Source organism: Eumetopias jubatus, unplaced genomic scaffold (assembly GCF_037043125.1).
Source record: "Eumetopias jubatus isolate StellerSeaLion01/CBP00866 unplaced genomic scaffold, mEumJub1_p1.0 scaffold_3, whole genome shotgun sequence".
Taxonomy (NCBI): domain Eukaryota; kingdom Metazoa; phylum Chordata; class Mammalia; order Carnivora; family Otariidae; genus Eumetopias; species Eumetopias jubatus.
Genome location: NW_028274809.1, coordinates 115,531,705 through 115,550,094, shown reverse-complemented (window position 1 = coordinate 115,550,094; position 18,390 = coordinate 115,531,705). Strand labels below are relative to the sequence as shown.

Here is an 18,390-nt window from a genome sequence, read left to right as displayed (position 1 = left end):
GAGAGGGAACACAAGCAGAGGGAGTGGGAGTGGGAGAGGGAGAAGCAGGCCTCCCACTGAGCAGGGAGCCTGATGTGGGGCTCAATGTGGGGCTTGATCCCAGGACCGTGGGATCATGACCTGAGCCGAAGGCAGAAGCTTAATGACTGAGCCACCCAGGTGCCCCTGATCTCTAGTTCTATATGTACAAGCTGTTTCCATGCTGAAGTAGTAGGTGATCCGTATGAGTAACTTATTGATATAGCCACTTGTTAGTATGGTCATAGTGTACTCTGAGAAAGAAATCACCCACGTGCTTTTATCAGTCCCCTTCCATGTAAGTATCAGTTTCTACAAGAAAGGTATTTAGGTCACAATGCTGATAAGAACTTCACCACTTTGTAAAAAAACCAGGGAGTAGTTACCTTCAAAGTCTTACAGCACATTGTGCTAGAACTGCTTTCAGTTGCAATATAGGACACCTTTAATGTGATGAGTTTTGTGGTATCTTCTAGGAAGTTTGGGAGGGCTTTATAAGGAGTAATTTCCAAAGACATGGAAGGACCACAGGTTCAGGGCTGGGGTGGGGGAGAGTTAGTAAAATCACGGAGATAAGAGACAAAGGTGTGGGTTATGAGTTGAGTGGTTATTAGGAATAAGCCAGAAATCCAAGACCTCATGTAGAAAGTTTAATCCTTAAATACTTAAGCTGTAAATTTCAAAATGAAATTATAATGAATTATTTTAAATGAGCTATCAATTAATACTACTCTCTCTTCTTGCCTGAGTCAAATATTTCTAAGTCAGTATGAGCTTGTAGAGATATACTTTATTGCAGATTACATATTACACGAAACATCTTGGGACAGCCCTAGATGTCATGTGCGCCAACCAGAGTTGAACGGTATTTTTATCATTTCTGAGAGGTGATGTGTTCTTTCTTAGTCCTTCCAAGTGGAATATTTTCAAGATCATTGTCCATTTCTGAAAACTCTTGTTAACAGTATGTGAAAACCACAAATGAGTATGTTCTTTCCATTTTCTTTTTCAGATAGCGATGATCTTCAAAATGAAGACTCTGGAAAATTTTAGGTTCTCTATAGGAACTACAAAAATTGAAGGAAAGAAGATTTTCAAAAGGAAATTGTTTTGAAAGTATGTTTACAACTAACTGATACTGTTGACAGTTTTTTTTTTAAATAATAAAACACTTTAAGAAGATTGTATTTATGGTAAAAGGAAACTGGACTAACAATGAGGCCAAAGACTTTTCCTGCCACAACTTACTCTGGAAATAGCCGCCAGCGACTGCAGGAGATTCGAGAGGGCTTAAAGCAGCCGGCCAAATCTTCCGCTCAGGGGCTGCCTGTGGGCCCAAACAGCGATGTTTCCCTGGCCACCAAAGTCCTGGGGGGCAAGGATGCTTCCAGGCAGCAACAGCAGATGAGAGCTACCCCGAAGTTTGGACCTTATCAGAAAGCTTTGAGAGAAATCAGATACTCCCTGTTGCCTTTTGCTAACGAATCCGGCACTTCCGCAGCTGCCGAAGTGAACCGACAGATGCTGCAGGAACTGGTGAATGCGGGATGTGACCAGGTGGGTGTAACCTCCCCGAGGCTCCTGCGGTGGCAGTTACAGTAAGTAGTCCATCAGAGCACAGTTGAGAAGCCAAAGATCCTGTGCTTGCCACTTGAAGGCTAAGAGAAGTGTTTCTAGGTCAAAACCCGAGGCCCTTCCAATGTGCCATCGCATTATTTTCCACACTCTCTCCAGAAGGGTCTTTTTGGCCGCTTTTCCTTTTCAGGCAAGATCCAGACGTTTCTGAACTCTACTGAAATTCTGTTCTGTCCTTGTGACGTTGAGAAGGGCTTTCACACTTAGTCCTTTCTCTGGGTTTTATTTGGTCTTATTCTGAGCTGTCATGGGGAAGGTACTGACTTCCCTTGTTTCTGGCTTGTGCATTCATTTTACTTAGTTAAGGGAAAGGGTGATTAACATTATTTGGTTCTTGGGCGCCTGGGTGGCTCAGATGGGTGAGCGTCTGCCTTCGGCTCAGGTCATGATCCCAGGGTCCTGGGATCGAGTCCCGCATCAGGCTCCCTGCTCCTTGGGAGCCTGCTTCTCCCTCTGCCTCTCTCTCTCTCTCTCTGTCTCTCATGAATAAATAAATAAAAAGTTTAAAAAAAAAAAAACATTATTTGGTTCTTCCTTAGACTCTGCTTTCTCCTATTTTAAAAAACAGTATGTATACTGTTATAGGAGAGTATGTTAAGGAAATGATCAAGCTTGAGAAGTCATCAAAGTGGTGGCAACATAGTCTGACTTCTCAGTTGCTTGAGAATAAGGGACACATTAATGGAGGTGGCAACAATAATATATAAATACACAACTTCTAGCTATACATTTATGATCCTGTGTTGATTCACATAGCCACGTAAAACCCAGGTTGAGGGGCAGGACCATGTAAAATGGAACTAGTGTCCAACCATGTGAAAATGTATTTAGTAAAATCTAACTGGTAAAAATGTGATTGCCTTATAAAAGAACTTCTGAAAGCTAATACTTTGTTACCATCTGTCATCTTAAAAGTCAGTTGCATGAAAATGGAAATAAGGTAGGTATTTTTGCTGCCTTGGAAAATTAGAAAGATTTCATGCTCAAAGCACATCTAGATGGCTTGAGCACTTGCAGTTTCTTAGAAATAACCTAATTACCTACTCCTGGCCTCACAGTCACAGGAAACGGCTAACAATGCCCTCTTTTATTTCCAAAAGCTATCTCAACCTTCTTGTTGTACTTGATTACCATAGAATTTAACTAGAGAATTTATTTTTCTCAGATGATATGTTTGTGAAACTAATCGTGCTATTTTGCAGGGCACTTCCTTGACACTTTGGGATATACTGGGATTAACTTGTGTGAAGCAAGCATTGTTGTGTTGAAAGTTGCTTTTATAAAGCACAGGATCATGAATAATGTGGTGCAGAGTGGTTTTAGCAGTGGAAGCTGACAGCAGAGGCATGACCTTTCTCATTGTGAAAATATGAAGTTAAATACGCTGCCAAGTGCTATCCCTTGACAAACAGAACTTGATGGTTTTGAAAGTAGGAAGGAGCAGTCCTGGGGAAATACTAGAGTAAGATTGCAGAGACGTGAAACCCAACAGCAAAGCCTAAAATCTATAAATCACTTGCAAACAAAAGAGGCAATCAGAGCAGGGTGTTCTTTGCAGTTGTGTTTCAGCTGTGATAAAAAGAAACAAGTGAAGCAAATAATCCAAAATACAGGCGGGATCTCATTATGGCAAAATCCATTAGTGGTAATTACAGTGCAAGAAATAATGAAGCTAGTGCTGTATCCAAGACAGTAAAATACAAATACAGTAAAATTAAGGATCATGACACCAATGAAGTTCCCATCAACATTTAATTTATGTTAATTGCTAGCAGAAGGGACTCCATTTGTCATATTGAATGCTCCTGAAATAATCACTTTGGTGTATAGTGTTACTCTATAAAGTAAAACAGCTCTGCCTTCACCCTGACCCTCCAATTTGGACTGTTTTTGGTCTATATACAGAGTGCATTTGCTTTCAGAGAATCCTGGTCAGAACATCATTATGAGAACCTGAATAATGTGAGTGGAAACAATCAAATAGTACCTCTAGAGTTGTGTGTTTCTTCGATAAAGCAAATTATCAGATCCAGTATAATTGGTACAGAGAGTACCTGGTGTTGCAGCTTTTCATTTTCCTTTGTCTCCTCCTATATTGCCTTTTAATTTAGGTTCAGTTTTATTCTCTTGTACTTTGTCATTTTTGACCCTAATATTAATCAGGATGGCAGTAAACTCCATGTTTTCTCAAGGTCTTACTGGTGATACACACTTTTATATGCACTATTTTATCCATTGCATATACATGTGCCTACATTTTTTCCCACTTTATTTGACCTGAGACTTAATGAAAATATTTACTTGAGTGTTTTCTTTTAAACTTTTTATTAAAATAAAATTTACATAAGAAAAGTACATGATTCCTAAGTGTACAGCTCAGTGAATTTCACCCAGTGTATCACACCCATGTAACTCGCATGGATGGGTATATTTTTTTAACTTTTTTTTTTTAATTTAAGTAATCTCTATAACAAATGTGGGGCTCAAACTCAACACCCTGAGATCAAGAGTCGCATGCCCTTCTGACTGAGCCATCCAGGCACCCCTGTGTGTTTGTGTGTGTGTGTGTGTGTGTATTTTTTAAAGATTTATTTATTTTTAGAGAGAGAGTGTGCGCACACAAGAGAGTGCAGAGGGGAGGGGCAGAGGTTGAGGGAGAGAATCTCCAGCAGACTCTCCCCATTGAGCGTGAAGCCAACTCAGGGCTCAATCTCACAACTCTGAGATCATGACCTGAGCTGAAACCAAGAGTCGGACGCTTAACTGACTGAGCCACCCAGGAGCTCCAGCCCCCACTGGGGTATATTTTTAATTAAAATATTTTTAATGTAAATTTCCAGGAAAAGTAAAAGACTAAGTATTTTCTGTGTAATGATATAGTGTATATGTCAAATGATGAAGTGTCTAAAATATTTTTGCACATAAGTTATTAAAGACTTAATGAAAATTTCTACAGGAAAAAAAAGGCCAGTGGATTAATATTCCTTATGGAAGGAGCTGTTCTTTAAATATAGATTAAAGGAATTGGAAAGATAAGTATTTTGGTTATGAGTGTCATATTTTTTATCATTTGGATATGATTCATACTGACATAGGTAATAATTTAAATTTAGCTTTTATCTTATATAACTTAGCTTCACTTTTTCTTTTACTCTTAATGGTTTCAAGTGATCATATTACCAGGTTTTCCCTCTTTTTCTTCCTGACAAAGTTTTAAAAAACCACTAATTAGGGGTGCGTGGGTGGTTCAGTTGGTTAAGCGTCAGCCTGCTGCTCAGGTCATGATCCTGGGGTCCTGGGACTGAGCTCTGCATCGGGCTCCCTGAACCCTCTCCCACTGCCCCCTGCTCATCCTCTCTCTCTCTGTCAAATAAATAAACATGCTAAAAAAAAACTCACCCCACTAATTTGATTTTGCAGCGACGTTAATACATGTAACGCGTCTGCTTCTCGGAAGCATATGACTTGTGTCATCTCACTGAATTGCAGTGGGTTAACAGGTATAAGGGTGCTCTTGGGGCAGGCTCACTATAGTCGGGGCTTCTCGGTGCAGGGATGGCTGGCTGGCATAGGGGCCTAGTGATGGCGAGGATCCTATTCAGCGGTAGCTCCTGCACTCCTCAGAATAGCCAAGCATTTTATCACTTTTCTCTTAGAGGAAGACTTAGGTGAGAACTGCCTTTCAGATGTGAGTACCAAGAAATGTTTTTTGCTTCTCTTGAACAATTAGCATGTGCTCTTTCTCTTTGGACAACCCATATCCTGACCTTCATGAGCCTCCCTCATTGATCTGCTGTGAGAGGTGCCAAGTCTGTGGCAGCCTTAAGACTTTAGGGCTCTGGCCTGTCATAGCTACATTCTTCCAGTCCTGAATTTCTATGTTTGCATAATTTTCCTAATCCTGACTTAATCCAATTTTTCCTCACTTTATTGTGAATGTTTAAATGACTTAAATCTTTATTGGAATGAGGTTAGGAAGAAATGTAAACAAACAAATTGATTTATTACACCAAATTTGGCCTAAGAACAAAGCTGATGGTCAGGGTGTATATTCAGAGGCAGGCTTCCTGAGAATAATGGTCATAGCAACAAATAAATTGAAGGTAGTCTGGTTAATAGGAAAAGGGAGTGAATTTCTTTGTATTCTCAAGCCAAAAAGTACAGAAAAGTCAAGTTTCTTAACCCATCCTGCAAGTTATTCCTCAACCCAGGTCCTTTTGCCAAAGGAAATAGCACTTCAGAGGGGTGAGACCTGCTGGGGCCTGTGAGTCTCAGAGGAAGGACAGACACTGGTGTTGGCAGCCGCCTCCTGTGCCAAGTACCGTTCCAACAAGCACTTGCGCCGGTAGCCTCATTATTGAAACTACACAGCAAGCATTTGAGATGGATTCCAGTCGTTCCCCCACTATTGCAGAGGAAACTATGGCTTGGGTGGTCAGGCAGGTGACTTGAACTCTCCTCTGCACCCTCCCCCCGACCCCCCAGCTCTTATTGACCTTGTATCTTCAGCAAGGGTTGGTTAGACATAGTGGTTACACACACTTGAGAGGAAAGACTTCAGTGCTCCCTTAATGTGGCCATGCAGAGCTCTGTCTTTAACTTGCACCATGTGTGTTGCTGGCCAGTTTCTGTGTTTGCTGATGTACACCCCATCCTGGTGGGATTTTCTTCTCCGTGACTTGGTCCTCTCCCACGTCCATGGGCGGGCAGCACTTTCTCAACGCTTCCAGGCCACAGGCCCCGCCTGGTTCTCTCCAGGGGCGCCCCACTCACTCCTCCCCTGTGCACCTGCCCCAGATGCGGGGCGCGGCCTTCTCCTGCTCGCACCTCCACTTAGCTTGTTCTGGGGGCTTCCTCAACATATTATTATGTTGGCTGGTAATGTCGGCATCCATCTTCCCCAGCGTGGATGTGGGCACCTGTTAGGGTTCGACTCAGATTCTTTCATACTGCAGGGTCTTGATTCTCCCGCCTGTTTTTGAACTGCTCCTATTCAGACTTCCATAGTTCTGTATTTCTAGGGCACTGGATGCTTGATGCCTAGCCTTGTGCTGACAGGTGGTCATGCTGTCGTCGCACCCGCCGCGTGGTGCGCAGGCCTCTGGGGGCTGCGTCCGCGGTGCGTCCGGGCTCGTCCTGGTGTGCGCAGTGCCTCGCGTGCGGCTACCCCGCGGCCGGCGTGGTGGGGATTTGCGCACGCGCTGTGCGTGCCCCTGGAAAACTTTGCCCAGACGGTTCCCTGTGCCGGTCCGCGCACAAGCCATCGCTGGTTTGTCGGAAGTTGGAAGAGACAGACACAAACACCACTCGGCCTCTTTGTATGTTTGCAGCGGGTTAACAGGTGTTAAACAAACAGTAGGCATCATCAGGAAAGCTCTAGACGGTGACCTACAGAAATGTTAATGCTGAAGTGCTGTTCGTTTAGCCTGGTGTCAAGATCCTGCCTCGGGATTAGTTCTCTGTAATACAGGTATTTTGCTAATGAAAAAAAGTAGAAAAGGTTTAGATAACAAGTACATTTCCTCCTCCCTTCCTCTGGAAAGGGAACGAATTTTCAGTATTACCGAACGCCAAACACCAAACACCGGGTACTGCCCTAAAATATTCATAAGAGGAGAAGAAAAAAGAAACACTTAAGTTTAGGAATGCCAGTAATGTAACAGGAAATTGTATTACAATGGCTTTTGGGTGTAGCAGTTCCTTATCTTCCCCCTTCCACCACCACCTTTTTTTTTTTTTAGCTTTTCAAATTAAATCTGGCCTTGCCAAAAGATAAACTGTGTACTTTGTTAAAGTAGGATATTTAAAATTAGTTTGACAAGACACAAGCACGTCATACCCTTGTGTCATACCCTTCTCCCACCCCACCTCACACAAGCTCCCCCCTAGTTATTAAAGAAATATGTGTTCATTGTGTAAGTTTGGAAAACATAGAAACGTGCTGACATTGCCACTCCTCCTGGCCCCTCTCCTCATCTGTTCCCTGCACAGAACCCTCTGAGTGATCATTCTAAAAAGGAAAAATCCTGTCATTTCCATCTGGAAGCCTTTCCACTGCACTTGGGATGAAGCTCCTGACCTGTGGGCAAGGCCCATCCCACAGCCTCAGGTGGCACCCCTTTTCCAGCAGTTGGTGTCTGACCCAACCAGCTTTACTGCCTTTCCTCAGATCTCTCAACATTGGCCCCTTCTTCCTGGATAACGCCTACTCCTCTTTGAAGGCTTGTCTTGCTGTCCTGGATTCAGAAAAGCATTTTCTGACCCCCTAGTCTAAACTAGATGCGTCCTGTTTTATTCTCTCTCACTACAGAAATTTCCTTTCATAGCATTTATCAGAACTTGTTACTAAATGTTTAGTTGTGTATTTCACGTAATATCCATTTCTCTCTTTAGAGTTAATCCTCATTAGGCAGTGGCTTTGTTCTGGTCATCATACTCTAGTACCTAAAACTGCAAACTCTCAAAAACATCTGTTGTATAAATGAAGGGGTAAATGTTTTGCTATAAACATTTTCATTTTTAATGCCTGTATTGTATTCCATTGTTCAAATAGTATAATTTATTATGCATAACTGGTGTTAAGAGGTAAACTGAAGCAATTTTAAAGTTTATCTGAACAAAAATGATTCCAGCTGGTGGCGGCAAACCAGAAGTGGTTAAGAGCACTCCACTGACAGTCGCTCAGGGAAAGACTGTTTCAGAGAGCAGAGGCAGAAGCAAAGCAAGAAAATTATTCGATTGTCTACAGCTTAAGCAGTTACCTTATTTGGGAAAGCCTTAGGTGGCTGTTTATGATTGGTTGTCCTTAGGTTTTGATTTTTTTTTAGCCTTCAGGCATTACAGACTTAGGTTTGGTTTGCTTACATAGGCATAAGGTCTTAGAATCACCTCAGTCCAATGAACATCCTTCTACGTACATCTTTATAGTAATCACTGATTTACTTAGAATAAATTTTAGAAATGGAATTACTAGGACAAATGATAAGAGCATTTTTACAGTTTTTATTTGCCAAGTTTCTTTAGAAAATTTTTAAATTGCCTTTATATTTTCAACCCTGCCAACAATGAATACTGCTACTACGAAACAATACATCTGTTTGTCAGTTTAATAGTTTGTTTTGTATTCTTAATTGTGGCAATAAGTTTGTGGTAATAAAAAAGTGGGGTAGTTCTTCAGTTTTAAGTAGCAGAAAACTTATATTTTGAGGGGGGCTCTAAGTGTCTGAGATTGGATCCATTTTCCTCTTAAAATGCAATGCAGGCTGCCTGGGTGGCTCAGTTGGTTAAGCGACTGCCTTCGGCTCAGGTCATGATCCTGGAGTCCCGGGATCGAGTCCCGCATCAGGCTCCCTGCTCAGCAGAGAGTCTGCTGCTCCCTCTCATCCTCTACCCTCTCGTGCTATCTCTCATTCTCTCTCAAATAAATAAATAAAATCTTTAAAAAAAATGCAATGCAAAGTCTAGTATATCAAGACCAAAATGCATCTTTTAAGGAACATCTTTTCTCTCTTCCCTGAGTGATTTACATTTGTGCATGGTACAACTCTTGGCCAACACAGGATTTTGCTGTCCTAGAGGATTTGCAAGAAAGTAGTTGGCAGACAGGTAGGGAAGGCCTGCCCTCTGGAGAGGACAAGCCCTAACAACCCCAGGAGTGGCACTATCTGGACATTCAGCTTGCTTTGTTACCCAAAATGTTTTGTGTGCAGAGCAGAGTGCCCTGGCTGGTGTTTAGATATGATAGGCTACGAGTTTGCTGAGGTGTTGGTTCTGGCTGCCCTCAGGAAGCTGGGTCCTCGCGTCGTCTTTGAGCAACCTTCTCCCTTAATCCAAACAAGCAGTACAACTATTAATATTTTCTGTATGTGTCATAATGTGGAAAATACTGGAGATCACAAATATTGTTTACCTAATACCTATTATTCACACTGAGCAGTTTCTACCTAAGTGATTATTTGCTGTTATATATATATGGTTGTGGCTGTTCGATGGATCATGCAATCCTAGTAGGTGATTAATGAGCATTTTAATATATTCTATAGTATAGTGCTTTTCCCCTTAAAAGTGCTGTATAGGCAGATATTATAAGTGCTATAGAAGGTTTTGGAATCATTATTTGGTCCTCCTTTTCTTGCATCCAATGGTTTTCCAACCTGGGACGTGTTGAAAAAATACTGCCACCCAAGCCACAGCACCAGAGATTGAATTCATTTGGTGAGGAGTGGGCCCTGGGTAGGAGCCCTTCCTAATGGGTCTCAGATGGTGACTAAGGTGCAGCCAGGGTTGAGAGTCATTCATTACTGCCTGGAACCTCAGTTCTGCGTTGAACTTGATGGAGTCGGCCCTGGGAAGTGGCTCTAAGGTCTGAGCCTTGTGTTTGCCTGCAGTCTGTTTCGGGGCTCCTTACACTGTTTCTGTCATTGCCAACCCATTTATGGATGTAAAGAGAAGTCAAATAACCCAACAAGGAAATTGAGTTTTTTTATGTCCTTTATTTTTTTATTTTATTTTATTTTATTTATTTGAGAGAGAGAGACAAGCAGTGGGAGCGGCGGGGGCCTAGGGAGAAGCAGCCTCCCCCCTGAGCAGGGAGTCCAGTGTGAGGCTGATCCTGGAATTCGGGGATCATGACCTGAGCCAAAGGCAGACAGTGAACCAACTGAGCCACTCAGGTGCCCCTTCCTTTTATGTCCTTTAACAACAATCTCTTTTAAGCTACTTTTAATACAGTTATTATAAATTTCAAACTTAACAACAAAAAAGCCACCTCCATTAACATAGTTACTACCCAGCTGCTGCTTATTTTGGTGTTAAAATTCAGTTACCAGAAGTTCATAGTTCTCAAGTTTAATGCAAAATGTGTTCATCATGCAATTTTTATATACTATGTTTTACTCATCTTGGATTTCTTTATTGTATTTTTTTAAATTATTTTATTTAAATTCAGTTAACATATAGTGTATTATTAGTTTCAGAGGTAGAGTTCAGTGATTCATCAGTTGCATATAACACCTAGTGCTCATCACATCACATGCCCTCCTTAATGTCTATCATCCTATTACCCCATCCCCCTACCCACCGGCCCCTCTAGCAACCCTCAGTTTGTTTCCTATAGTTAAGAGTCTCTTATGGTTTGTCTCCCTCTCTGATTTCATCTTATTTTGTCTTTCCCTCCCTTCCTCTGTGATCCTCTGTTTTGTTTCTTAAATTCTACATGAGTGAAATCAGATGATAATTGTCTTTCTCTGATAGACTTATTTCACTTAGTGAATACCTTCTAGTTCCATCCACATCATTGCAAATGGTAAGATTTCATTTTTTTGATGGCTACATAATATTCCATCATATATATATGTATATATATATATATGTATACACACACACACACACCCCACATCTTCTTTATCCATTCCTCTGTTGATGGACATCTGGGCTCTTTCCATAGTTTGGCTATTATGGACTTTGCTGCTATAAACATGGGGGTGCTTGTGCCACTTTGAATCACTATGTTTGTATCCTTTGGGTAAATAGCCAGTAGTGTAATTGCTGGGTTGTAGGATAGCTCTATTTTTAACTTTTTGAGGAACCTTCATACTGTTTCCCAGGGTGGCTGCACCAGCTTGCATTCCCACCAGCAGCGTAAGAGGGTTCCCCTTTCTCTGAATCCTCGCCAACCTCTGTCATTTCCTGACTTGTTAATTTTAGCCATTGTGACTGGTGTGAAGTGGTAACTCATTGTGTTTTTTTCTTTTTTCTTTGTTTTTTTTTTAGATTTTATTTATTTATTTGACAGAGAGAGCACAAGCAGGGGGAAGGGCAGAGAGAGAGGGAGAAGCAGGCTCCCCACTGAGCAGGGAGCCCGATGTGGGGTTCAATCCCAGGACCCTGGGATCATGGCCTGAGCTGAAGGCAGACGCTTAACTGACTGAGCCACCCAGGCGCCCCCTCATTATGTTTTTGATTTGTATTTCATCTTTCTTTTCTTTAGTAAGTATATTTGGAAAGGATATGTTTTTCATAATTATATTTTTCAAATTTGTGATTTTATATAATTGACTTATTTTTCAGTGCAACAGATTGAATTTTCATAAGTGTACCTGCTGTTTTTCCTGGAGTTGTGGGAAACCATAGGAAATTTCTCTTCCCTCTGTACCATTCTCCCATGCCCTCACCCTTACCCTGACCATCTAACATGGTCCTGGATAAATAGGGAATGCTCAACAGATATCTCCAGCTGTTAGAATCAGACAGACTGTATTTCAGTTCTGACTAAGCTTGCTCTTGAGTATGATTTGGGAATTGAATTAAGCTGCTGGTGATAGATTCCCAGCTATAGAGCTTAATATCCATAAGTGGCCTAACAAAGGAAGGCTGGAAGTTGGCAGGATATGGCCAACATGGTGGTTCTTCAGTGTCATCAAGGCCCCAGGCTCCTACTCTCTTTCAGTTCTGTCCTCCTTAATAAGAGGTGTCCATTTCCAGGTGCCCCGGGTGGCACCTCCCCGAGAGTCAACAGTTCGTACAAGAAGCAGGAATATGGCAGCAAAAGTGCTGTTGTAGCTCTGGCTCTTTCTTAAAGAGCTTTTCCTCCATACCTCACTGGCCAGAACCTAGTCAGTTGATCACAAGAGGTTAAAGCAGCCTTGGAAATGTGTACTGCAGTTGGGCATATGGCTGTCCCTGATAGAACCGGGGCTTCTGTCAGGGAGGAAGGAAGGATCTCAGTAAGTCAGTAGATATTGTTAAGGAACCAGAGGATAACCACATGTCGTACTGGCTGTCACCATGGGCTAACAGCCTACCTCTCTGAGCCTCATGATCCTTCACCTATACCCTGGGGGTAACAATTACTCCTGCCCCATGGGTTGTGTTGCAGACCGGAAAGAACGTAAAGTGACTTGTCTTTGACTGTCATCTCTACTTTAGTCATTATATTAATGCGTACTTTCCCTAGTACCTATTTTTTCTCCTGCATAGCTTTCACATCTATGTCTTTTCAGTGCTAACACCCTGCTCTATACCTGGATTCTTAGTTGTCCCCCTGACCCAGTATTTCTGCCGGTGAACTTTTCCTGCAAGGTGACGGTCAGCCACTCCCTTGGTAGCCACTCCCCTCCTCTTCCTACCATCTGATCTCCACTTACCAAACTTGATTATTTCTCTCATTACCAGCCCATCCTGCTTGTTTCAGCTGTGTTTGCCTCTTTGCACACCGGCTACCACCAAACTGTGTGACTTTCTCCCACACTGGCTTTACTCATGCTGTTTACCCCACCTGGGATGCACTCTCCGCCAGCCCAGCCATGCGCTGCCCACTCAAGTCCCACTTCTTCCATGATTCATCTTTGCGGCCTTTTCCATCTATTCATCCCAGCACATGTGGGGTTCTCCCTTTTCTGAATTCCTGTTTTTATCAGTACCATCCAGAGAGCCATGGTAGGTCTACACAGGGTCTCAGGGATTATCTAGCCCACATGGCTCATCACACAGTTAAATTAACTGAGACCCAGAGAGGTGATGTGGTCAGTTTAAGACTGTACAGCAAGTGAGGGGCAGACCCAAAGCTACAAGCCTCTCAGTTTCACCCATGAAACTTGAAAGAGAGAGAAAGAGAAATAGCCATCACCCTGCCATTTATAAAAGTAAGATATTTCCATATAGTAGAATTGACCCATCAACCCACTGTCCAGGGATAATCATTGTTATTTGACCATATTATATTTCCTTTTATGGTTGTTTTGATTAACTTTTTATTTTGGAAAAAATTTAAAAGTACAGTAGCATCAGGGTGCGTGGGTAACTCAGTCATTGGGTGTCTGCCTTCAGCCCCACGTCGGGCTCCCTGCTCGGCGGGAAGCCTGCTTCTCCCTCTCCCACTCCCCCTGCTTGTGTTCCATTTTGTTTATTTATTTGCCAGAGAGAGACAGCAAGAGAGGGAACACAGGGAGCCCAACGTGGGGCTCAATCCCAGGACCCCGGGATCATGACTTGAGCGGAAGGCAGACACCCAACGACTGAGTCACCCAGGCGCCCCTAAGTAAATAAAATCTTAAAAAAGAAAGTACAATAGCATCTATCTCTGCAGTAATTTTTAGGATAAACATTTAATTCAAATATAACATCAAGAATATTTTCAAAACAAATACCAGGCATCATTTCACTTATCACTCATATACTCCTATATTTAAATGTATCTGTGAAAGACAGAAAAAAATAAAAAACACAACAGAATAAAAACATAATCACAATACTATTATCACATTCAATAAAATAAACATTTTAAATTTAATTTTTATGACTACATGGTTAATATTTTGGAACTACTTATTAATGAAATTAATATTTCTGAGCAATTACTATGTGAATATCAATCCTCCCAACAAGCGTACAAGGAAGATTCTGTTTTTGTCAACGTTTACAAATGAAAAAACTGGCTCATAGGTTTACTGGCACAAGGTAAATAATGTGCCTACTAAGTAGTGGAATTAAGAATCAAAAATCCAGATCTGGCTTTTTCTTGTTTTGTATTCTGAATATTTTTCTCTCAACATTTATATACAGAGCATGTCTTCATATCAGTAAAAATATTAACCTAAAACATTTACATGCCATCATGGGAGTCTGCCAGAATTTAATAATTTCCCTAATTTTGGACAGTGAAATTCTTTCAAGTTTTTTACTCTTATAAATAATGCTGTAGAGCACATGTTTATTCATAAATTTTGGAAGACATCTCTACTGCTTTTCTTATGTTAGATTTTTTTAAAAGTGAAATTACTCCAGGAGCCTTGTTCTTTAATTGTTTCATGCAAGTTAGTTTTGCCTAGAAGTTGAGTAACATTCAGTAGTAGTAAATGGCTGGCAGGACCAGAAGTAAACTCAAATAATGTTTGCAGTCCTTCTTTGAGTGCAGGTTTATTGAGCATCTAGGAGGTGTCATGCACTGTGCTAAGCATTGAGGATTCAGAGATGTCTGAGACCTGAGATCCTTCCTCTTAATGCCTGGTTGCTTCTGGCTGGACTCTTTCTCATTTACCAGAGTGCTGAAGGAAGAAGAAAATCTATCCACTGAGAATTCTGTATGTAGCAGAACTGTCCTTCAGAAATGAAAGTGAAGACATTTCCAGGGAGACAAAAATCTGAGAAAATTTGTCAGTATTTGCAGTAAAAGAAATACAGAATATACAGGAAGGAATGAAGACACTAGAAATGGTAAATATCAGCAAGTATAAAAGACTAATTTATTCCTTTCTCTTAATTTCTTTAAAAGATATGTCAGTACTTAAAACAAAAATTACACTGTAGTAATGGGTTTATCACACATACGATGTAACAACATAGGACACAGTGGATAAGGGGTTAAATGGAATTGTATTATTGCAAGGTTTCTAGGTTTCTTCTGATGTAATTAAAAATTAACACTTAAGTAGATTATGATAAATTAAAAATCTATATTGCACTTTATAGAGTAGTCCCTAAAATAGAACTCAAAGAGCTAAAGCTAGAGAGCCAATTAAGGAATTAAAATGGAATTACAGGGGCGCCTGGGTGGCTCAGCCAGTTAGGCGGCTGCCTTCAGCTCAGGCCATGGTCCCAGTCATGGGATCAAGCCCCACATGGAGCCCCGCACTGAGCTCCCTGCTCATCGGGGAGTCTGCTTACCCCCTCACCGCACTCTTGTGCTCTCACTTGTTTGCTCTCCCTCTCAAATAAATAAATCTTTTAAAAAAATAAATAAAATGGAATACAAAGAAAAATTTGATTAACATGAAAGGAGGCCAGGAAGGGACAAAGGAACAAACAGATGAGATAAATAGGAATGGCAGGCTTAAATAAAACCATATTAATAATTACGTTCACTTAAAGGGATTAAGCACTCCACTCAAAAGGCAGAGGTTGTCATACTGAATAAAAAAGCAAGATTCAACTATATCCTGTCTATAAGATACACTTCTTAAATACAAGGACACAAATAGACTGCAAACAAAAGTCCGGGAAAAGATAAGCCATGTAAACTATAAATATAAAATAGTTGCAGTGGCAATATTAATATCAGATAGTACCCTTCAGGATGAGTATTACTTGAGACAAAAGGACCACTTTATAATAAGGGGCCTATATATCAGGAAGATGTGGGAGTGAGTATGCATTTAAACACAAACTTCAAACTATATGAATTGAAGTAGATGGAGCAAGAACTAAAGGAGCAACCTGCAACTCCACGATCATTATGTGGAGATTTTAACCCACCTCTCAATAATGGATGGGATAGGTAGACAAAAATATATCAGTAAGAATATAGGAAAATTTGAACAGCATTATCACCCACTTTAACTTAATTGACATCTATAAACATCACACTCAGTACATGTAGAATATACATTCTTTTCTAGTTTACAAAGAATGTTCATGGAGACAGACCATTTGTTGAGACAGAAGTCTCAATAGCTTCTCAAAGATTGAAATCTTACAGAATATGTTCTCTGACCACAATGAAATTAAATTAGAAAAAAGTTAACATCTTTGAAAGCCCCAAATATGTAGATGTTAAACAACTCACTTCTAAACAAGTCATGACTCAGAGATCACAAAGGAAATTATAAAATACTGGTTCTGAATAATAAAAATTTGTGAGATTTTGCTAAAGCAGTACTTAGAGGGAAATTCATAGTTTTAAGTGTATATTTAGAGAAGAAGTCTAAAAGTAATCATCTAAGCTTCTCCCCTGGGAAGCTAGAAAAAAGAACAGTAAATTAAACTCAAGGTAAGTCGAAGAAAGGAAACAATAAAGAGAACAAACTGTAAGAACAAACAATAGAGAAAGTCAATGAAGACAAAACCTGGTTCTTTGAAAAGATCAGTAAGATTGATAAACTTCTAGCCAAACTTACCCAAAAAAGTAAGTAAGAAAGAAAAAGGGGGCACCTGTGTGGCCCAGTCAGTTGAGCATCCGACTCTTGATTTTGGCTCAGACCATGATCTTAGGGTCGTGGGATCAAGTCCCATGTCAGGCTCTGTTCTCAGCATGAAGTCTGCTTACCCCTCTCCTTCTGCACCCCCTTCCCCCCACTCACGTGCTTGCACACATGCTGACTCTCTCTCTCAAATAAATAAATAAAATCTTTTTAAAAAAGGAAAGAAAAAAGCACAGAGGAAACAAATGACCAATTTCAGGAATGAATGGATACTACTATGGGTCCTAAAGACATTAAAAAGATTGTAAGGGAATATGTAAACAATAAATTTATGATCCAATAAATGTGACTTAGATGAAAAATTTGTTGGAAGACAAAAAACTACTAAAATTAACACAAAGAAATAGAAAAATCTGAATAGCCCAATATCTATTCAGTTCATAATAAAAATCCTTCCTACAAAGAAAACTATAGGCTCACATGCTTCACTGGTGCATTCTATTAAACAGTTAAGGAAGAAGTAATAGTAATGCTAGCCAAACTCTTTCACAAAATAAAGGAGTAGGGAGTAGTTCCCAGCTAATTTCATGAGACCAGTGTTGAGAAAGCCATTATAAGAAAACTGCAGACCAATGTTCTAGTATCTTTTGTAAATGCTATATAAAGGCAAACATCCTAACCAAAGTATTAGCAAATGCCATTCAGTGAAAATATATTAGGACCAAATGAGATTTATCCCAGACATGCAGGGTTGGTTTAACATTAGAAAATTAATGTAATTCACCATGTCAACAAAACGAAGAGTAAGGCCATGAGTAAAGCCATCCCCATAGATACAAAAAAAGCACTTTTCAAAATCCAACAGCTATTCATAACAAAACTGGGTATAAATGCAAACTCCTCGAATTGCTGAAGGACACCTATGTAAAATCTACAGCTAGCATCACATTTAATGGTGAAACTCTGAATACATTGCCTCGAAGATCGGTAATAAAGCATGGATGTCCACTTTCATCTTCTTTGGAGGTCCTGGGCAGTGCCTTAAGGAGGGTAAAAGAAATAAAAGTACAGAGATTGGAAAATAAGTAAAACTGTCTTTAGTTACATTTGACACGATTCTTTTGTAGGAAATCCTAAGGAATCTATTAAAAAGCTACCAGAACTAATAATTTCCTACATAATAATTAAGCATGGTCACAGGAGACAAGATCAATAGGAAAAAATCAATAGTTTTCTGTATTCTAGCAATTAACACTGGGAAATTGAAATTTAAAATGTGATTTCATGGGGCACCTGGGTGGCTTAGTCAGTTAAGTGTCCAACTCTTGATCTCAGCTCAGGCCTTAATCTCAGGGTTGTGAATTTAAACCCCCATGTTGGGCTCCACACTGGGCATGGAGCCTACTTAAAAAATAAAGTGATTTTATTTATCGTAGCATTTAGAAATATGAAATACTTTGGGATAAATTTAATAAAATATGAATATGTTCAAGACCTGTAAAACACACAACAGTACTGAATGAGTTAAGGAAGATCAAAATAAATGGAGTCATATACCATGTTCATGGGTTGGAAGACTTAATATTGTTAATATGGCAGTTCTCCCCAAACTTTTCTGTAGATTCATCACAATTCTGAGAAAGCCACAGCAGGCCTTTTTTTTTTTTTTAATTGAAATTGACAAACTGATTCTAAATCCATATGTTCTGCAAAAGACCTAGAATAGCAAAGGCTATATTAAAGAAAACAGAGGTAGAATACCTAAACCATGTAATTTCAAGACTCATACTAGTTAAAACTTTATAGGAGAGTAGATTCTAGA

At 40.3% G+C, this 18,390-nt stretch overlaps 1 protein-coding gene across 1 annotated transcript in view; it reads left to right on the top strand.

The window, feature by feature from the left end:
* The window catches only part of LATS2 (large tumor suppressor kinase 2), a 75,978-nt gene that overhangs the window by 11,847 nt on the left and 45,741 nt on the right, over window positions 1-18,390 (top strand). The window contains exon 2 of the mRNA XM_028107042.2: window positions 1,031-1,575. Coding sequence (XP_027962843.1) covers window positions 1,234-1,575 — 342 coding nt within the window. The 5' untranslated portion in view covers window positions 1,031-1,233. The remainder of the gene's footprint in view (window positions 1-1,030; window positions 1,576-18,390) is intronic.